General features: G+C 28.2%; 1 protein-coding gene across 2 annotated transcripts; it reads right to left on the bottom strand.

Moving 5' to 3' along the window:
* Nucleotides 1–563: 563 nt before the first annotated feature.
* Nucleotides 564–22,454, bottom strand: LOC132945844 (proclotting enzyme-like). 2 transcript variants are annotated; one of them, XM_061015635.1, is made up of 9 exons: nucleotides 22,094–22,454; nucleotides 11,971–12,036; nucleotides 6,390–6,760; nucleotides 5,522–5,802; nucleotides 3,442–3,638; nucleotides 1,951–2,143; nucleotides 1,565–1,842; nucleotides 1,359–1,498; nucleotides 564–1,299 (listed from the first exon to the last, which is right to left on the bottom strand). In XM_061015635.1, exons 1-9 carry the CDS (start codon nucleotides 22,119–22,121, stop codon nucleotides 1,144–1,146), a joined length of 1,710 nt encoding a protein of 569 aa, XP_060871618.1. In that variant the 5' UTR covers nucleotides 22,122–22,454; the 3' UTR covers nucleotides 564–1,143. The 2 variants fall into 2 exon arrangements, with proteins under 2 accessions (XP_060871618.1, XP_060871617.1); XM_061015634.1 differs by having other exon boundaries at nucleotides 565–1,299; nucleotides 5,522–5,810; nucleotides 6,386–6,760; nucleotides 22,094–22,452.
* Between the last annotated feature and the right edge of the window lie 1,326 nt (nucleotides 22,455–23,780).

Raw genomic sequence — 23,780 nt, 5'->3', positions numbered from 1 at the left:
TCCAACATGAAGTTTTTTTAGCCACTTCTTCTATAGATTGATTAATAATTTAAAATACATCATATAGTGCAGTTCCATTTTATTAAGTGTGGCGGAAAATAAAAATATTTATGTATAATTTGTTTACAAGAGCATGTAATACGTTAGATTATTTTGCGTGGTTAATTTTAACTTTTCTAATTTTCTAATATTCATATAAAATATAATAATATGTTCTTAATGAAAGAATTTCCATTATGTTTCCATTATTATTTCCATTATGTTCTAGGAAAACATGGGGTTCTATTTAAATATTTTAATTTAAATATTCAGTTCAGTATTTCGATGTATTATGTAGGACGTAGGTATACTCTGTATGAAGGTATAGGTAGGTTGATTTCTTTATACTATGCGATTCTTTTCTTTTCTTCAATATTAAAATACTGAAACTAATTTAAATACTCATTTACCCACTTTTTACAAAAATAACATAAGAGAGGATTATATAATATTTTATTCAGTGATTTACTTAAATTTGTATATTATATAATATTACATGATAATATAAGTACACGTTTTATGAATAAATTTAATTTTTTTAAACGGTAAGGTAAATGTTTATTTAAAAAATGTAAATACATTTCGAAACTAAATTTTATATATAACTTACTATAAATAATTCAGTATAATATACAAATATAATTTATTATTCTATTAAATTATACATTATACAAGTGTAAGCAATTGTCTTATAATTTATAAAATATATTTTTAAATGTAATCGGGTAAATGTATAATATTTTACAACTCATAATATTATATAGATTTTAGACTACCTACTTATATGTCTAATAGTCTTGGTTACGATTCAATAAATAAATAGTTAATATTAAATATTTCTTTGAGAATTTAAGAACTTAAATCATGAGGGATTCTATTCATATATTTTATTTACAAAACGATTAACATTTAAAATAATTTTTAAATTTACTAACGACGAGAATGTCGATGGTGAAGAAAAATATTAGGTAGATATATTATGAATCTTGTAATATCTCTATTTAAAATATATGTATAAATATAGGTACATAAGTTTGGCATTTACGCTTACGTTAATTACTTTACATATTTTATCGTTGATGCTTTTTAGTTTTCAAAATATGATTAATTAATATTATCATTAATCCAATCCAAGTATCGAGTGACCCTTGTATACACACCCGGATAGCCAGGTTCACCACATTTGTTACCAAATGATACAATACCAATTTGTATCCATCTACCATCCTTTTTTAGCATTAACGGACCTCCAGAATCTCCCTGAAATAATATATTTTTTATAATACACTTTCTTAAAATACTTTCAGATTAAGATTTACCTGACAAGCATCTTTTCCTCCTTCTTTCAATCCTGCACAAATAAAGTCTTCATTGATTGGTTGGAAGTAAGTTCTGTCACAGTCGTTATTATTCCATACAGGAAGATCGACTTGTCTTTGTACAGTACTCTCTTTACCACCTGTATTATAATTAATTTTAATTAAATTGTATTATATTAATTACAATTATTTCAAATTCAATTTACCATAGTACGTAGTACCCCATCCTACAACTGTTGGACTCTGTCCAACAAAAGTATCTGACTTAGAACTTTTAGGAGGTAAACACAAAGGTATTGTGTACTTGCTCCTTTTGACAGGTCTATCTAATACGAGGATTGCAATATCATTATAAAAACCAACTCTGGAGAATTTATTATGTCCACGAACTTCGACAACATAATATGTTTCGGGAGACGAAGGCTCATCATCCCTGCGTAAGTCTACGTCACCCAGTCGAACTGTAAATTGTCTGGCATTAAAACTGAAAAAAAAAAATTATTTTAATCTTTCAATGAATTTTTTTTTTATTAATATAAAGTTTTCCCGACATGGTCATCTAAACTTAATTCTATCAACGAATAAAACATACGGCATTTGTCTATTATCTCGTGTGCAATGCGCAGCAGTGAGAATATGTCTAGGTCCAATTAATGAGCCTCCACACCAAAATTCAGTTCTCCTGGGACCATGTAAGAATATAGCAGCCATCCATGGCCATCGACCTGGTAAAGCTTCATCTCCTCCGACTACTCGGAACTTTGGTACTTCAGGTCGTCCACAGTCTAATTTTAAATTTAACAGGTATATAAGTAATCCATTCAAAAATTACATGAAATTATTATGATTGAATTTTATAGTTTTTTTGAAGTAAGTTATGCGACGATCATATTATTTATAATTTCAACTTATTGTTATATAATATTATTAATTAGTTATTCTTTTTTTACAATAAACACATCAACAATAAAATAAACCAAAATTATTTATTTGTTTGTTAATCTATTTGAGTTTATGTACCTATATGCTAGCATAATTCAGGTAAATAAAATATTAAATAATACAATAGTAGTTTTCTTAAATCTCGTGGAAATGTCAACATAACAGATATTATCACTGGAAAATATAGATTTAATCTATTTTTTTAGTTCTTATAGAATATAATTCAAAAATCATAAACTCAAAACCAACATTATATGGTCATTAATCATTATTTTAACTATGTATTTTTATTATATGCAGTTTTTTAAATGTTATGTTATATATTATTAGGTATTAGGTATGTCATCAGAAATGCTGGAGTTTGTTACAATTGTTTCTTATAACTTTATAACTTATAAAGTTATAAGATCATTTTAAAACTAAAATAATTGGAATACAATTTGAAGGCAAGTTTACAGCTAAGTTGATTGTCGTAGATAAAAACCGGTTGTAAATACTTAATATATCATCAAGGTATGCATGAAATAAACAAATTTACTGAAGCGTGACATTGTGATAAAAAAATATCAAAAATATCAACTAGGTACTACTAATTACTACATATATGAGGTTTAAAGGTTAATTGTTTTAAGTCCATACTAAATCTGAGTCTAATTCTATCACACACGTAGAAGTACCAATTGCTACCTATATAATAATATATATAGCGCATAAGTGCAGCATTTTATTTTGAATTATTTTGATATCAATTGTTTATAACTATAGTACCTATATCATGTATAAATAGTTTTATCGTATTATTAAGGAATGCAAAAACTAATTATCTTTTAATAACAATATGATATTGATTTTTAAGTATGCATTATCTATATAATAATTGTATTATAAATGTTGATTTTACACAGATCAGTTTATAATAAAAATTATAATGTAGGTATATATAAACGTATAAATGAATTATGCATTATTATAATCTTTAAATCATTTAATCATCAAACATAGATCAAATAAAACTCCCCATCAAAGCTATGCTTATAAATCGTTTTATTATTATTACATTATAATTCAAATGTGTAGTGTTTTGTCTTGCTAAGTATATTTTATTATTAATATTATTATAATATTTATTAATAGTTTATACCTTCATCAATAGTATTAGAAGATACCAAACTTGTAGTTGGTTTGGTTGCTACTTGTATTGGTGCTTTAGTAGACAACGTGATGATATTAGCCGGTGGTGGTCGAGTGGCCGATGGTGGCCGAGTATTTATCGGCGGCCTAGTGACTGCAGTTTGAGTCACAAAGTGTTCAGGTTTTGAAGGTTTTTCAGGAACAAGTCTACAAGAGAATAGAAAATATAGTTAAACAAATTATTATATTTTTTCCTATTATTATGATATTAAAAAGTATATAAACATTTTAATTGTTATTAAAATAATAAATATCTGTTGAACAAAGATTTGGTCAAATTGCAATTTACATGTGTTACATCGGATATAGGCATATAATATATTTTAAAATTAATGTTCTATGATAATTATTAATTACAAATTAGTGATGTTCTACTTAGACAAACGGAAAAATTCTTAATTTATTTTAAACGTATACAAAATATTAAATTTAATACGGTAATAGGGTGGATAAGATGAATAACATATTGTGCTTAAAAACACAGAAATAGAAAGTTTAAAAATTGATCATGCTTAAAATAATAAACGAAATAAAAATTGAACAACTATTATTAAAAATATTTAAAAGTACTTTTATTCGAAAATTGTTTGATAAATATCTTTAATTACGGTAGCTGTAAAATGAATCGTTGAATTGACCACATATTCGTGCTTTCATAAAATTCGATTGTTATAATATGCACCTAATACAGTGACCGCATAAAATGTTGAAACTGAAAACGCTATTACCGCAAACAATTTCTCTAAATTGAATACATTTTTGCTTGAATTATAATTAATAAACTACATTGGGGTACTTATATTAATTTTTGACCACGTACTAATTTCCGTCATTTACCTATTAAATATTGAAAATGAAAAATATTGTTCGTCGACACAATTACATTATCTAATATACTATATTTAAGAGTGAAAATGAAAATCATGTCAAACTCGATAATAATAACCACGGAAGTGTTTGCACAACAGAGGGTTTCAACACATACGTTACATATGCAGACTATATGAGAATTTCGTAATTTATATTCTAATACATTTTCACTGTAATTAACCCCTTTTATATGTGAATAAATAGTATATTTTTGTGACGTGAAAATGAAAAGTGAAAATCAATGTTTGATTAGATAGTCAAACACGCATAGACAGGCGTGTTAATAAACAAATGAAATTTATAGTAAGCGCGTTAAATAGAGCGCAATAGCGGTTACAAATCGAATAGCCGCGTATTGTTTTTTTGTCCTTTCTTTATCCTTTCGGTAATGTTCGGCATGTCGTGCATAGACGCGACTGTTCACTTGTATGTATCGTAATCGCAAGAAAGCGCGCGTGCGTGAGGACACGGTGAATGTGGTGGGCAAGGTCATCGGCAATTAAGTTTTACGCATGAATAAGACAAACGGACGAGATAATGGTCTAAAGAAGAATAATATATAGTGTATGTATGTATATATTATTAAAAATCGTTTTTCCCTTCCAATTGGATTACTTTCTACTCGTATGCTGTGTTAAAACAAAAAATGTCCATTGACGATTTCCAAAAAAAAAAAAAATAAATAACGTATAAGGTTATGTGCAAATATTATGAATTGTAATATAATACATATTTTACATGAAATAAATTATAAATAGCTTAGAAAATCAATTAAGAAGACAAAGTAAAGGCTGATTATATATATATGTATACCTTAAACCTAATCATCTGTAGAAATAGTTTAGGTCAATACATTTTATTTAACTATGATTAAGAAAGTATTGGAGGAATGACGTATTAAAATTAAGAAATGTATTAAGTCCAAATGTTCAATAATTGTGTTCAATAAAAAATTTTTAGGAGAGTGAACATTAATTTGTGTGTATCAATATTTTTTTATATTTATTTCAACTATCGTATACGTTTAATATTTTATGACTTCTAAAATCTTCTTTACATTGAGCATAGTTAAGTATCTCAAACATTTTTATTTTAGTTGTTCGTTTTTTAGTCCTTCTGATTAAGTTATTGATACTTACTAGTAAATAGTAGATACTTACGGTTCAGATGTCTTTTTTGGGCAACACACGCCTGGCACGAACAGATTCTTAAAGCATATAGATTGTCTAAGATGCCCTAAGTTGAGCAACAGCTGCGGGCAGTTGCTAAGGTCTTCGCAGTTTCCCTGAGAACCATCCGGTGTAGAGCATGGTCTATTGTCCTGCGACACCACCTTGCCTGAACCCAGACTCACTAGTGGCTTTACCACCATGTCAGTCATATTTCGACCAAGCACGTTCTTGCTGATAGTGAATATTGCAGTTGGCAGGTCACCTGGTTTCTGCAAACCTTCTCCTACATCAGTATTCGTCAACCAAATTCAGCTGACCCATCCGGTTTAATACGGAAGTCAATTTATTTATGTATGTTTATTAGTTACCTATTTATTTATGTTACGTTTAATTTGATAAATTATTGAATTAACCCCCTAAACTGTATATGCCAAATGTGTAACTGAGAAATAAGTTATATTAATGACTGTTTGAATGTTCATCATTGAGTTTTGAATAATTATAGGTAATTAAAATTTTTTTTTTTATTTTTAAATTCTTATAACAATATATATTTTTTCTTATCTCAAATGTGTAATAATTTACAATCTGTACCCTGGGACACAATAAGAATATTTGGTAATTTAATGTAAGATAGTGAAAAAGAACAATATCAATGTGAAAACCCATTTTCCTATTTGTTTATATGAAAAAAAAGACTGTGGTCAAAAAATATCTAGATAATCTATATAATATTTGCATAAGTTAATTCAAAATATTGTTAAAAAGTTTGATACATTATGCATGTATACCATATTAATTATATTATATTACGTGAGGTTATTGCTTTATTCTCTATAAAGATATACTTACTTACTGGATAACTCTGTGGGCTGTCAAGTCTGTCATCTGTGGTTCCCCTTGTATAATTAACTAGGTACCTTCCTACAGTGTTGATAGCGCCAAGAGTTTCTGAAATTTTGGCTATGGCTTGTGGAGATAAATACCGAGCTTCTTCCGAACCGACAGGTGGATATTCAGTCTGTTCCTCAGGTAGAGGTCCTTGGAACTCGGTTGGTAATTTGGCACGTCTACCTGATTTAGCGCTTCTACCTTCTTCTGGGTATGTAACATCGCTATACCCCGCATGATCCTGACTATCACTTGCAGGAAAGTGAAAAGATTCTCGGACAGTTTGTCTAGGTGGTCGATTTATATGATACTGATGTCTACCAGTAAAATCGTAAGCTGTCATAAAATATATAAAATATTAATAGGTAAATTACAAGCAATTCACAATATTAAACTGACAATGGAAAATGTATAGTTATTTAAGTCTTATATGTATTAAAAATCATAGAAGAATGTTATACAGTTGTAGGGGGAGGGCTGACTCTAAATAATGAGTGTAACATTTAAATATAAATATGGAATCATTAAATATTTTTTAAAACAACCAAAAATAAATATGTTTAAAAACTATATTGTCTTAGTTATATTGTAATATTAATGTGGAGAAATAACAGGGTGAGGTATTAAAAAAATTGTTTTCATTAAAAAAAATTTCAAATTATACCTCGATAAATAAACTTATCTGTATAGACGTTTAGTGTTTACTAATATGGTATGTATCAAAAACATACTATTGTTAGATCGCCCAAGACAAACATCATTAACTATAATAATGAAATCAAATCAACTTCTTAGTTCCCACCAAGAATCTGATGTACCTAACTAAATGTATTATTTGTAATTGGTAAATGGTAATTATAACAACTACCCATATAGTAAAGTTGGGAGCCAATGGCGAAGAGGAAGAAGAAGAATTGGTAATTCTACAAGATAATTAATAATTACCACGATTGTTTTATTAAAAATATTATTATTTGAATGAGCAATAATAACTATTATGATAACAATTCATATAAATGATTCACCATTTATCACTTTCTCCTCACGATGGTACCCAGTACCGACTAGTGACTACTATTATAATACTACAGTCTACAATACTACAATAGACATAACATTGGGACATGACATACGAAAATAAGTTTTATAGTATATGTATTTATAATAACTAATAAGACAGTTGGTTCATTAGGTTAAAAGATAAATACATTGCCACATTGGCCAGTTTATAGTCAGTCAAACTTGCAACAAGTAAGATATATTTAATTTAATAGAAATTAAAACCTTAATGGGAAATACAATTTTATATTGTAAATTGTATTTAATTATTCAAGTAAAAGTAGTGTTATATTCTTATATTTTTACACGAGTCTTATATCTGTTTTGACTGTCATATACCTAGGTAATTAATCACGGGTTATTTGTAAGACCTATACACTCTGCAATCTATACATGCTACTAAAGTAACCAACGGAGATCCCCTGGCCAGTTATTGTAGTAGGAATTAGTTAGATGATCGTGACCTAACCTAACATAACCGTAACGCGAACACTCCTTCTAATTCAGTTGATTTTTATTTTAATAAAAAATTCAAATTTTAATAAAATTGTCTTAAGTTAAAATTACTAAAAAAAATAATTACAAAATCCAAAAAAATTATATACCTACTACCTAGGTAACTTATACATATTTTTATTACTCTGTATAAATTATTATTTGATTTATAAATGTTTGATCAATAGTTATTTATTGTTCGCATGAAAGCCTTACAGCCTGCTGAAAGAATAGTTTTAATTAATCATACAAGTTATTTTGTACTGTAGAATTATAAATAGTTTCAGTAGGTGCTTCAATGCATCATTAAACATTTATTAATGATACGAATTTACATCATAATAACGATTAACGATTAAATGTAAATAATATATGTTGTTTATATAATGATAAGATAATATCATACCTAACGTTTAAATTTTAGTGAGAGCTACTTTTTTTGTTCAGATTTGGTGTACTGCTAATTATATGTATGTACGTAGGCGCTGCGCCTATGGTTATAAATTTGCGATCAGTTTAGGTAAGGTACAACAAGAATAAAAAAAGATAATAATAATCATAAATAAAAATAAATTCAAATAACTAAGTATTATACTTGACACATATAGAAAGTTATCTGTTTTTGTGCCCCCCACACACTTGCATAGGTATCATTATACAATTTTGGACGCCCTATAGTGTTGCAACCGCAAAACTAACGAAGAATGGGAAAAATTAGATGGAAATCTATAGTGTGAGAGTGAATTTAATAGTCGATAAGATAACGTCGGCCTACTTTGATATTAGAAGTAAATTAGCAAGACTATAGCAGGATACCTAACTAACTAACTAAACACCGACCAGTTCTCTGGACGGTTCCATGAAACGGAGTTGCATTTGTTATCCAAATATAGCTAGGCGCCCTCTAGTTTATTTATCAGCAATGTAACTTTCATGTGATAATTATTGTGATAGCCGATAAGAAATATGTGTTTGTTTAATCAGTGGGTGAAATAAGAAAACGGTTTTACACAAAAGTTTTCTGTGCGTTTTATCACAGTTTAAATCTATATTTATTACATACAAGAAACTGAGACATGTAAAGGACTTTTAAATACATATACTATAGTCTATAGGTACCTATCTCCTTATCAGTTTCAATTCTGATTTCACTTTAATGGGCACTTTTATATTGTAATAGATAGGGTATACAATTTTAATTGAAGTATAATATGTCAATGATAAAAAATATAACTTTCGCATTATTAACACTCATTGGTATAGTTTAGTTCATGTATACAAACAGTGGAGAAGTTAAAATTTGTAATATATATTACTATAAATTTATACATTGATTTAAATATTTAATCATATGTACGATACTATATTCAATCATTTTAGAACTACCTAATCATTATAATTTAAAAGCTTAAAATTATTGGTTTTTGTACGATACACATGTTCATTATCTAACATTTTTACATATCTTATTTATTGTATTTTATAATACAATAAATAAGATATAAAATAAAATAAATATAAAATAAATATACCTAAATATCTAGAACTAAATATTATAGTTTAACGTAGTTAATTCATTACCAGTTTTTAGGTAAACAAATTTTAACAGAATGGTAATAAACAATATAAGAAGTATTAAATAATATCTAATATTAATAAGCTTTAATTTATAGTAGTATTTATAGTAGTGATAGTGAAATAATGACTTGCAACTACTTATATAAGAAGTTTATTTTTAGAAATAGTAAATTTTGATTTTATGCGTACGACTGGAATAAATATTGCTCAGAAATAAACGATATTTACACCTGAAAAACTTTCACTCGTTTGGTTGCATCTGCAGAGGCGTGGTGTATATTTTCTTTTTAAAAAACAACAACAACCCACACTAATTAGTAGCCAGTTACATTATATTCTCACAAATTACTATAAATATTATATTACAAAAAAAAAAAAAACCCGTAAGCTAACTTTAAGTAATATTAAATTGTCCATTATATACTTGGGAGGGTATATTTACTAAGTACTTTTGGAAATTAAATTTCTTCTTCGTATTTAAAGTGGTTATTATTTTTTATAAAAAATATTTTATCTAATACTGCAAACATTCAAAGAGTCGACATTATTGTTAACGAGCTAATCAATCATTTATTTAAATGCGTCCTATCTGGTGATCATTCATTGCTACTGTTTACGCTTATAAATAGAATGTTACAAGCTAACATTAATCATGGCACAGTTTGACTCTGTAAATAACGTTGGTACGAATCGTACGAGTGTTTTGTATTTTTATTTCTATATAAAAAAGTCCTAATCGTTTTCGAGGAGTGTGATCCTATGCAATAAGTTTTACGCTTAAGATTAATAGAGTATATTTTAAATCATTTATAATTAGAAATTATTTTAAAAGGATTGAGTATTGAATACAAATTATATTATTATGATTCATTATAAAATAGTAGTCTTAAAAAAAAAATGGTTTCATAAGAATGACATATAATGGCTAAATGTGACAAGTTAACTAAAACTGAATTGTCTCATAGAATGTGGTTGATCAGTATCTGTATTAAAAATGTTCCGATTTATTCTATGTATAATATTATTTTTTAATGTATAATATCTAGATGTTTACCTGCAGCGTACCAATTAAATTAAATTAACTATATTAAATTGTATTTTAAAGTTATTTTCATTTACCTATAGTGATATTTAGAAATGTAAAGCACTCATACCATTATTATAGTTAATTTGTAGGTATGTTATTATATTATTATTATAGGTAACTAGGTATGAATTTAAGCTTAAAATGATGTTACTTTCTAGTACAGTGACTATATAATAATTTAAAAGAATAAAAATTACAAATGAACGTGTAGGTTAAAAATGTTTAGACACTAAACCTACGTACCTATATATATTGTATCAATACAAATAAACTTGGTTTAAAAATGTTATTCGTAGGTTGTTCAAAGTGAAAATTATGTACGACCAATTGAACTTGCCGAGCGTGTGGCAAACAGTGGACTTGTAACCTTTCTGAACATATACATACAAAATTAATATTATATTTCACCGACCCGACAAAACAGACTGCGTATAATATGTAAATCGGCGTGTTTTTAAAGAAAATATATTACGCCGCCCACACTCGTTTACTTTCCATTTTATGCACGATATCCGGGTGCTTTACCGTCAGATGTTCAAAACAGCTCAAGGTCTTTTGTTTTGTCAAAATGTAATACATAAACAAATAGTACCTATATAAGCTGCAAATGTAATAATAACAATATAATAATACACCGCAGCCAATAATGTTATTCTTTTGCCTTTTGCTAGAGGCTAATTTTTAATAGAAAAAAAATTAAAGAATAACTATAGGATAACAACGATTAAAATTGAACTACCGTGTTATATAAAAATCAAAAATTGCTTGGACACAAAAATTAATTCCTATGGGACATCAGAGAAAGTGCGACCACATAAAAATCGGAAATGCAGTTCCCGTATATCAATATAATAATATGTAATAGTACCTATATGTTCGGCCAAAATAAACATAATTGTTTTTCCTCTCACACGCATGTTGCTTTTTACTTTTCTCTCATCCAATACATCCGTTACATAATGTCACACATGTCACACACACACACACACACACACACACACACACACCGGTTGTGCAACTATTTGTGACTTCTTAGAAAAAAAAAACGCATACAGGACAATCGTGATAGGTGTGGAGAAAAAAAATCGTAGGTAACCACCTCATAGGTTTTTCTACCAAAACATTTTTGGTTGGAGAAAGTGCTGGAGGTCAATATAATATTACGCAACTATTATTTTTTTTTTGAATTACTGTCAGGGTGATAATGACCTAGATGGATGATGTATATTACATAGTCCATACTATTATTATTATATATATAGGTACCTATTATATGGATTATTTATGTACAATATACACGTATTAGGATATGAATCATCGGAATTACCTTGTGAATAACTGTTTTCAAAATGACGAACTGCAACACCAGCTTTTACGGTTAAGTAACATATCCCTGAAAAAAAAATTGTCATTGATATACATTTTTTAAAACTTTTTGGTTATTATCATCAATAATTATTAAAAATTATGATTGACGAAAAGATATAATTATGCTCTAATATGTTAGAGTACTAATTAATGTAATAAATAAAACATATACCTAAATAGTATATATAATATCATGTTTTATTTGACATATAAAACAACACATGCTTTATAATATGATATGATATTATGATAATAGAAAATGTTAAAATAATTAAATGTTTTTTAGCAAATTTTAAAATTTGTACTCTTATTTAAAGTAAATTGAGTATACCTATTACATTTTTTTAAATGTAGGGTAATTTACCAAGAGTTCTCAGAACTAGTCCCATTTTATCTTATAATAATATATTTATTCAAATTTAATAATTGTATTCCTTAAAATAGTTTTACATAAACTGTTGGTTGTAATTTTATTATTATAGTACTTATTATAGTGCCTATTATACTCATGACAATAGTCTATAATACAATGTTAATAGAAATCTATATAAGTACCTAAAATTTTTAAACTATCGTAAATCGTAATATTTAATAAATTTGCAATTATGGACTATTACATCAGCATATTTATTACAGATAGTCATAATTTTCAGTATAATTCCGAAAACTACTATCGTTTGAATAAAGACATAATAATGTCATAATGTCGAAATACATTATAAATAAAATAATCGGCTTAACAATTTACAGAAATATTGAGGGGAATGGGTTCACATTTGAAAAAAAAACTATTCAGAAATTTATACCGTCACAAAACATTCTTTTAATAGTACCTTTTAAAAAAAAATACTTGGAAGTACCAACCTATTTATTTAAAAATATAGTTTTATAAATATATATCTAGTTAAAAGTTCCAAAAATCAAAATTTAAATAAACGCACTATTAAAGAATGAAATTAGGATAAGTTAATTCATATTATAAATAATAATATTACTGTTTGGCTTAGATGCATTCATATGAATTATTTATCAACTACCTACTACTTAATAAATCGTACATAATATAGGTACGTGATTACTTTAATAAATGTATATAGTATACTGATGTAGTGATGTTATGTTGTATCTAATTGTTATATAGTAAAGTAAAAAGGAAATTAATAATAATTTAATAATCTCTTTAATATACATAATTATTAAAGGAATTTCAACTAATGGTGGTGAATTTACGAGTCTTAATAAATTATATATAGGTATATACTCGTTAGTTATTATATTATAATAGGAACCTAAACTATAATATAGCTTGAAGCATTTTAATTTAAGCTGCATAATAATTGCCATAATCATATACATAAGTACAAATTTAATTAAAGTGGGCATTGATCGTAAAGTCCACTTACTTAAGGGTAAAATAAAATGTTTATAAGGTAAATAATTGTGATCTCGCTTCAGTCTTGTAATTCATATAAAAAACGTGAAATATTAGATGAAATCAAATAATATGTGTGTTTTGTGGAATTTAATTTACGGAGCAGAGAAAATGATCAAAAATCCAGTATGAATATTGAATACATTATAATAGATGATGAATGACATGTAAATGTAAAATTGGAATATAGAATGACTTACCGAAAATCCATGTGCACAAGTTATTCATAAAAAAATTATCATTTTAATACAATCAGAAATATTGTATACGTGTATCCAACTTTGTTACTGTAACATAATATGGAATATGGCAACAAAGTAGGAAACAGTTTACTGAAATCGTATTACGGAACGTATAAGTTACTACTTATTACTTTATTAGTTTGGTGTTTTGATATTTTAAGACAATACGTTATGTATATGTGTCAAATATAAATATTATAATCCCACCCATGTTATTCATTGTGTAGGCATAACGTGTTGATCCTGTATGGCTGCATGTGTATTAAACTATTAACGAATGATTTACTATTGAGTATTGACTCATAGATATTTTTTTACATACAACTTTGATTTAAATTTAAATAATTATAGGTATTCAACTGATTCAATTGTATCTTCTTTTTGGGAATTCATTAATTAGGTAATACGAATTTGTTAAGGTTTATATAACTAAATAAAATATTCAAAACAGGTATCTTTATAATAATATTAGTATCTTTAAAATTAACGAAATTATTATTATAAAGTACCTAATAAACTAAAGGTAGGTAGGCATCATTATAATATTTCCAAGTAGGTATGAATGTATTTGGTTTAGTTATCATTATTTATAATTATGTTGTTTTAAATTATGATGTTATAAATTATGAAGTATAGAATGAATTACCTACATAATTACATAAAGATTATGATAAATTAGACCAATAAAAAAATTCAGTAAATAATGATATAAAAAGTTTAAAAAGTAGATACCTAATTGATTTATAGTATGATTTTTACAATTTACTTCAATATTATGTCTTACTATTATTTCTTTATAGAAACATATAGACATTAAATTAAGTGATTGTTTAAATTGCCCAAAATAAAAGTATTGGTATTTAATAAAGGTAATATCTAATAATAAATCTAGCTTATAAGATGGTGATTTCATAATGTTAATTATATCACTAATAATCACTATATAACATGGTCTATTACTCTTGTTATGTTATACCATGAATCATGATTATGGACGAATAATGGTTTTCATATAACAAAGTTACGTGTTTAATAATTGAAATTCGACTGAATATTGATAATATAAAAGCTTATTGTTAATTCACCTGACACTTGAGTATGACGACATCTCAATTGTACAAAAAAAAAAACCATTTGACGGTTTGAAATATATTTTGACCGAAAGTGATGTTATCGTTGAAACGGCTGGTGAAAACGAGATTGTCTGAAAGTCGAAGTAAACAATATCCGGGAGATACATCCGCCCACGAAATGGCGTTTTTGCAGCAGTGTAACGCTATACTCATCAATTGTCTTCTCTCTCTGTCTCAAATATTTACGTGTAAGCACACACACATATACATATATTTTGCGTATATATACTATAATACAATATATTATCTGTGAGTGTGCAGCTTATATCGGTTTTGTAGACACGAAAAAGAAAACTAGTATCAACAGGTCGTCGTGTGCCTATATTTTTTCTCTCACTCGAATAATATCGGCCCAACAAGGCCGTTCACGGATACTCGAAGGTCGTGACCAAGATACACATATACGCAACTATATACGCCGTATGCGCCCCGCGCGCGGACGTGAATAATCGCGGTGAACAAATTATTAATTAGAGGTTATAAACAATAATAACACGTTTCTTGTTGTGTTTCTTCTTCTCGCGGACGTTTCCTTCCGCGCGCGCGCCAGTGAAAATATCCCTCGGGTGACGTCGTCGCCGTAACAGAGCGGTCTTTATCGCGCGCTGCACCGTCGGCGCCGGGCGTTCCGCGAGCACGCGCGCGCGAGTTCGCTCGCACGGACCCGGCGACGGCAGCGTCGTCGTCGGTTTCTATATGACCGCTCGAGGCGCGGCCGCGGCCGAGTCGTCGTCGTGTTTCGGGCCGAAAACAAACGAATGTATAATATTATGGAGGCACACGCATAGAATTAAATATAATTCATATAATATTATTACGACGACGACCAATGCGGCGGCGGCGGTGCCTGTCGCGTTTCCGTATGAGATTCGGCCTATGACGTTCAAATGGGGGAAAAAAAATAGTGTAGAGAATATTTTTATTTTTCTGCATCCAACTATAATATGTTTAGATTATATACCTATTTTAATAGTAGGTATATGCAGATACGAATATATTTTAATACATTATCGTTTGCGTCTATTTTTTTATTTTACATATCGCTTTCTCCGATGCGTACCACCGTTGACACAAACAAAGTCGATGGTTATAATATGGGTGTTGTTATATGAAAAAAAAAGACGGACCGGAAAACCTCGAATATTTTTTTTTGCTTTAAGTGCACGACGCAACTACGCAAGTGTGCATATATATATAGTCATGGTTCAGTAATTTTTTTAATGAATACCTAATTTTTTTTACACTGTGGTTTCTAAATGTGGGTGTATTGATATCTTGGATATCGTCAAAATTGTAGGAAGGTATACTATATATTATACTAATAACATATTGTAGTGACTACTTCAAAAGGAAATCTATTAACATTACTTGATGGACGACAAAAAATTTTCATTTATTCATATATAATATATTATATTCTTATACCTAAAGATATACGATAGTACGATACTTGGATCCATGGTTGAAATATACAGGTTATTGCATATTGAATAGGATCATCAGAAACAAAATGGCTGCGCAAAGGGATATCACAAATATAAATTTTTCTTATCATCAAAAACACGCTGACAAAAGCTAAAAAATTCAAAATTCCCGCGCATGTATACTTGATTATTTCTGGCTCCCTTTACGCTGCTATTTTTGTTTTTATTATCAAATATTTGATTGAGAAAGGGTGTAAATGCAATAACCTTGTATATTTCAATTATACTTGGATCATTATAAGATTAATTTTTTATATGATCAACGAATTGTTAACTAGTTGAGCTTACAATTTTGATAACAGCTAAAAGGTATATTTTAAAAATAAAACCATGATAGTAAGAAGGAAGATCTTATAAAAAAAATTGTATATATTTAATTAAAATAGGTAGATACAATTTAAGGTTTATAATTATTTATAGCAATCTACTGGTGAAATGGTGTTGGTTTGTTTTTAATATTCGTAAAAAAACATATTTCTAATAATGTTGGTAAAAATGTTCATAGTGAAGACAGGTAATCAAAATAGAAATTTATTTTATAAAATAAGTAGATTATTATTTCATGAAAAAAAAAACCATTCTTATGAAAAAAAAAATATAATAATAACAATTTTTGAATAACTACAGTTACTTGTCACATGGTTTTAGAACAACGGTATATTTGAATTATTTCCTTTAACTAACATTTAAAAAAAAATAATATTTATCAATCTTATTATAAATCAATGTTTCCTTGGTTCAACTATGAATAATTTAAAGCCTTACATATTTTACAGCTATTACAGTACATAAGAATATTATTTTTTAAGATGATGAAAAAGTATTTACTACAATATACAGTTTTCAAATGTATAGTACGTATATAGGTACGTATAGTTTTGTTTAAAGTTTATTTGATGATGTTAACTAATTATGATACTCTCAATTGAATACATAATATAGTAATATACATATACCTAATGTCTTAATTTATATTCAATTCAATGTTGATTGTTATAAACGATTTTATTAAAAATATTACTTAATAAATACTAACTATAGTGATAAAGTAATACCTACTAAAGGTTTCTTAATCGATAATGCTTAGTGGATTAATCAAAAAAACCCAAAAGTGAGTAGGTATGAGTAATAAGTTTATCATAAATACCTTATTTAAATTCTAACGTTAGAAGATAAAGAACAAGAAACTCCAGTTCATGAAATATGAGATATATTAACAGTTTAGGTATACCTACTAACTGGTTATTCAAACTAACGTGTTTCTTTTCGTTTTCTAAATTCGATTTTATTGATTTTTAGCAAAATTTAAGTAGTTGGACACTTTTAGCATTTGATACTATTATTACTTAATGCAATTTATTTAGTTTTTAAAATCAATATAATACATTTCGTAGTTAATAACTAGTAATAATTTGTGTTGTAATTATTGCAATTCGATTGTTGGACGTTATAAATATAAGTATTACCAATAGATATTTTTAAAATTAAAATAATATTTAAATTTGAATTGAAAAATGTACGAATACAATAGTGTAAATTTAATATATTGTAAATACAATGTTTGACAAATACATTTCCCTTGAAATTATTAAAATGAAGGACTTATCGTTTTTTCGACGTCACTCCTTTTACTGACTCATTTCGTCGGTGTTACACTATTGTGTAATGATTCGGAAAAAAACATATACAATAATGCATGATGGTTTCACCCATGACACAACTTTGAGGAATCAGGTCAAGTTGATTTGACATATCACATATACCTACCAGTTATTACCAATTCCATAGTGTTGCATTCATTGTTGTTCCTCTTGTAATTATAATAATTAAAAACTTGAGATTTTTATTTTAGATCCCTGTTAATTGGTCGCGTGTGGTTCATGTAGGTACTCGCCGTGTTATTATATGGCCTCTGTTTGGACGACAGGCAACCAGAGCACAAGAGCTTGATGTCATAAATTCAGATTTATTGTCTCGTCTGGCTTTCGCTTCAGCCCGAAACAAAAGGGCAACCATTAAAAAACATAAAAGGAGTAAAAAACCACGACAAGTGGGTCAATTATTATTGTTTGAGTATTTGAATACGCACGTCTGCCGGTCGTTAAATATTTCCGGGTGTTCCAGACATTTAGTTAAATAGTGTATCCTAAGGAGTATCGACTGTTCCAAAATCCAAAGGGACTGCTTCTGACTTACTGAAGAGTCCTTATATTATTAATTTATTTATCAATGTTGCAGGCTGTGCAAATAATAATACACATTTTTTTATTTTTTCCCTTTTTACTTATCAAACATGCCATTTAGTCAAAATTGGGTTGCATATATTTTTAGTATAGAAGTTATAACATAATTTATGTTTATTAATATTTTTATAAAAAAAATAAACTAAAATAATTAGTTTCTTAAAAATGTAATGCTATAATTAAAATGTCCATAAATATTTATATAAATCGTTATTATATTATGGCAGATATATTCAGGTGAATATTATAATTTGCATGTAAAATGTTCATATTACAATTTGGTGAAGTAATGATATAAAATAATTAAAAAATACGTTACCTAATGTTTTTATATTGAAAATTAATTTTTATGATTTGGATAAAGTGTGGGGCGTATGTTCAAATTTAAATGGTTAAATCAACAAAAACAAATTTGAATTATAAATAAATAGGAACGTATTATACCTTGTCTAGGTACACTAAATAAATTAAAAACATGTCTTATTTCCATGTTATGAAAATAATAATTTGATTATTTTTCTGTAGTTATTTGTATTAAATACAATAAGTTATTTTATTTTATTTTAATTTAATAACAACATATGAATTACATTTTTAATAATTTTAAAACTGTCTACTTTGTATCTTAAAATATTGCTTAAGGTCGTTCAATTTTGTGGTTAATTTGTTAAAAAACTAAAAAAATATAACTGTATAAAAATGACCTAGTGTCCCCAAGTGTAAGAAAATCAATATATCACTTGAAACAATGTGCCAATACATTTCTGTTAAACGAATCATTACCCCTGTGGACTGTGAGAATCTTTGATACGTTATTACGTTGGACATGATAGACCATTGTTTTTGAATGTGCAACTGCTAAAAAAATATACATACCGCCACTCGTCTCCCTCGAATGCGTTCAATCATAATGAATCAGTTGAAGACGACTCGCCGCCCAGTATGAGTACAGTTTTACATAACGGGCCATATTTTTTATAATTTATTTTTTTATTTTTGCGTGCTCTTTTAACGGGAAGTCCGCATCATGACCGGAAGACAATTTAATGGACCAAATCATAACGTTCTGTTGAAGGATGTAAAACCATAATGGGCGAAATTAGTACTGGACTTTGTTATGTTGTCACTTGTCAGATAATACAACTAGAGAAATGCGCCAAGCATACTACAATAATCTGTAATCTTTATTGGTCCTCAACGAAACGAATTGCATTTTCGTTATACAATTATACTCGGCTATCGAGACTACATTCTATAATGAAGTTTAATTGATATTCAAATATGCCAAGCCTACTTATAAGTTCAAGAATATAATTTTATCAATTAAATATAATCAATTATTTAGAATTTTATTTTTTGAAAAATTTAATTTTATATTCTTAAATGTTTTCATATATTTTTTCAAATTCGTTACATAAAGTGATACAAATAATAAGAGAACCGTATCCAATATTTAAGATTTGGAGAGCGAAATTCATCGAGAATAATTATATTTTGACGAATAAGGAATAATGATTGGGTTTATTCAATTGAGTATTATACTAAAAACTGGCACCACCTACCTATATGTATAATTTATTATGTACACAATTTAAAATATTTTGTATACAAATTTGAATTAATGAACTCAATTTGTGATGCTCCAAAAAGACTCACGCGGTTGAATGCACCACTTGCTTATAATTCTAGATTATTGAAAAAACGTAAACATTGTTAGTCTGCATACTAGGTATTCTGATAAAATATAAGCAATAACTTTTTAGCTTTTTATGGATTATGAATAAGCACCAACCGGATTCAGATAGAAATGTATTATTATTATTATTATTATTACCTATTATTTATTTTGGATGATCGTACGTGTTAACGACTCAAATAATATGCATTAATTTTAAATAACAAGTACGTATCAAAATCAAAAGTAAGTTCTGAAATTAAATACAAATTATGAATACAATTATGCTGTATTTTATCCGATTAATAATTTTTTAAATTTTTATCTAAAATACAAATAAACATTTATTATATAGTTTATAATTAATGCGTATATTTACGTATAATATGTTAGTGATTTGTAGTATTAAATAATTTATATAATAGACCTATTATGGAACTTTTGACTTTTGTTGTCAAAATCAAACTTTTTTTTAGTTGCATTGGGATTAATTATAAATAGCGCGTGCAATGTGATAGTTGAAATATGAAAAATGATTAATAAATTAATATTCAAATTATACTATTATTTTAACAATTATTACAAAAATATTTTAATTTTAAAATGTATTACAAAATAAAACAATTTGAATTTAAATTAAAGTAAGTATTTATCAAATTTATTGTCATTAGTGTTAAAAATTAATATGATTTTTATATTTTAATTTACTGTAATTGATTTCATTGTATACCGCAAACCTTTCAACCGGAGTGTGGTGGTAAAAAAATAATTTTAAAGGGTAAAGTATATCACTGCAGTGTCATCACAACACAAAAGTCCCCCATTCACAAAAATGTATTTCTAACAAACTAAATTGTATAAGAAACAAAACAAAACAACACTATTCGTCAATACGTATCAACCTAAGTTAAATTATACAAATTATAAGTTATTTGTCTAAGAGTGGCGTAGTCTATCAAGGCTTAACAAACCTTTTTTAAATTATTATTGTGATGTTCTAACTCTTTAACTTGCTTTTCTGGATGACTATAGAAATCCGTTCATAAATTCTCTTGGAATAGTCATAGTTGTTATACCTGCCTAATTTTACACCATACGTATTACGCTATTACGCTCTTTACCTATAATGTCGTATCATGCAGCGATAAATGAGTAGAACAGAGCAAAATTCTTAGATTTTCGGTTTCTTATTTATAATAAACCAAAAAAAAAAAAATTATTTTATGATCCTATTAACTTAATAGTTTAGTACATTTCTTTTTTTTTGTTAGCCATTCGATGATTTTTTAAAAAAAATGTATGTTTCTGTGTACAACATACCGAGAAAAGAATAATATGTAATAACAACACGCAAATTGGCAATGTGGTCACTGCTATTATTATTTTTTTTTTTTTTTACTGATCGGATCTATCAGGTCCGTTTAAAAAAATTTAAAGTTAAATTTATTTATTTAGGTACGTCAAGTTTAAACGAATGGATAATATTTAGCCAAAAATAGTAACTATAGTGCCAATTTAATCGAAGGGCGGTATACTGGGGTAGGTAATCTTATAATAGTAATATTATATCAGTAAAATAAATATAAAAATTGTTGGTCTTGATTTTAAGTACCACCCTCAGTGCTTGCTGCTGTGCACGCTGCAGTGACCGTTCAGTCATCTGTCATCCGTTTTGGCTCTTCGAAGATGACTCGATCGACCAGAATACACGACAATATACACGAATTTTCCACCCCCGTTTATATGATGATATCATATTATACGACTGGCGACACGGACAATAGTACGATATCAACAATAACGACATATTATCATTATTATAATTATAACTTTATTTTACATTATTTCATATTATTATTATGATCCGACTAACCTAATATCAGGACGCATCTCGACCACATGTTCCAAGCGTGTCGTCCCTGGCAGAGTAGTGCTGGTGGCGGTGCGGACGATTAACGCACATAACAGACGCGAACCAGAGCGGACCGTAAGTATTTCGGGGCCCGCGGATACTGCGGCACTGCGTCGCGTCGTCGCGCGGGATCTCTTCTAGCCGTCGCCGCCGCAAATCGTGGGAGTAAACGCCGCCCGCCCCCGCCCGCCGTGCCGGTCCGCTGGGTTTCCAGTGCGTCCGATGACCGCGCGCTTGGTATAAGGTAGGTATAATATTATACTATCGCTCCGGCGGACGTGAGTGGCGGTGGCGCGGTCGGCGAGAAGGAGAGAGAGTCGCGGCCGATCTCGGGCGTGTGCGCGTCGCCGCTGTCGCTTGTGTCTGTGAGCCGGTGGCTCGAAAGAAAGTGAATCCCCCGGACGACCGTGGGCAAGGACGCCGAAGGTGACGTCACACACCACACGAACCGTACATGTTGTTATTATCATAATAACAATATGGTTATGATATCATATTATTATTATTTCAGAAGAATATGACAATAAATATGATAATAATAACAGTAATACAAAAATATAATATATATTATAGACGTAGAAGGCAGCGGCGTCGTAAGGTCGACACGACGTCGATGGTTTTGGTGGAAAGTCAGTATTAGTAACTTACTAGCATTGCATACAACTGCAGCCTCAGCAGATATATGTAGGTAGGTATTTGCGATTTAAAATTCTCGATGTAGTATTCTAGTTTCAAAGTTCTGGGTGGTATTCGAGTTTCTAAGTTTTCGGTGGTATTGCGAGAAACGGTGCGATAACAATTTACTATGGGCAAGCGTTGCACTTAGGTCTTGGACTGTTTTTATGTCACTGATTTCTGCAGTTGTAAGTGCATTTAAGAACCGTCGGTATTTGGTCGAATGCAATGACTTTAATTAACGTACAAATATGACACATCACCAGGTCTGATAAGTGATTGTGAAGTAATAGGTACTTCATGTTTATAATTTTATTTTAAATTTTGAATTTCGTAAAATGTATAATACATTAATACCTATCAATCCGGTAAATAGTTATGAGTAATAATAAATTACAACAAATCAATGTTCACGGTTCGCGGAAAATTACTACGATCTTCTAATTATTTTCAACCGTTGAACCGAATGTACGTATAACCATATTTTTAATGGGAGATGTTAACTTCACAAACGCATATATAATATTTTACAGAAAATAGATATAAGTAACAAAATTATTCTGGTACAGTTAATTTCTGTATAATATCTCTACTATTAAAGTCGGTTAATGAGTGACGGAGTGATCGCAGTTGGAGTGGTCTATTCTTATGACTTATGCTTATGACTAACATAAATTACACTTAAGAATACATGTTCACTTTCCATATTTACTGTGCACGTTATACGCATATATGTATATTACATCGATTATTATTTTATTATTGTATATACCTAGGCACATTATTAAAACAAATATAACTTTCTTTTTCCTTCTTAGGTAATATTCATTGAGTAACATTTGGAAACAAGCATAGGTACTTAATACTTGTAGTTTACATTTATAATACATACATTAAATGTACGCGATCAATACTTAATTTAGTATAATATGTATATATTATATATTTAAATTAATTATTATAAACACGTTTA

The sequence above is a fragment of the Metopolophium dirhodum genome, chromosome 5, assembly GCF_019925205.1.
Source record: "Metopolophium dirhodum isolate CAU chromosome 5, ASM1992520v1, whole genome shotgun sequence".
NCBI lineage: Eukaryota > Metazoa > Arthropoda > Insecta > Hemiptera > Aphididae > Metopolophium > Metopolophium dirhodum.
Note: the sequence above shows the minus strand (reverse complement) of the source record. Positions and strands in the feature narration are given on the sequence as shown.

Excerpts from the sequence above, each read along its gene's own strand:
- LOC132945844 (XM_061015634.1), bottom strand. The coding sequence starts at position 22,121 with ATGTGGTCGAGATGCGTCCTGATATTAG. Across the intron at positions 3,639-5,521 it reads CCAAAAAAGACATCTGAACC|ACTTGTTCCTGAAAAACCTT; the intron begins GTAAGTATCTAC and ends ATTCTCTTGTAG. Across the intron at positions 1,499-1,564 it reads ATGGGGTACTACGTACTATG|GTGGTAAAGAGAGTACTGTA; the intron begins GTAAATTGAATT and ends ATTATAATACAG.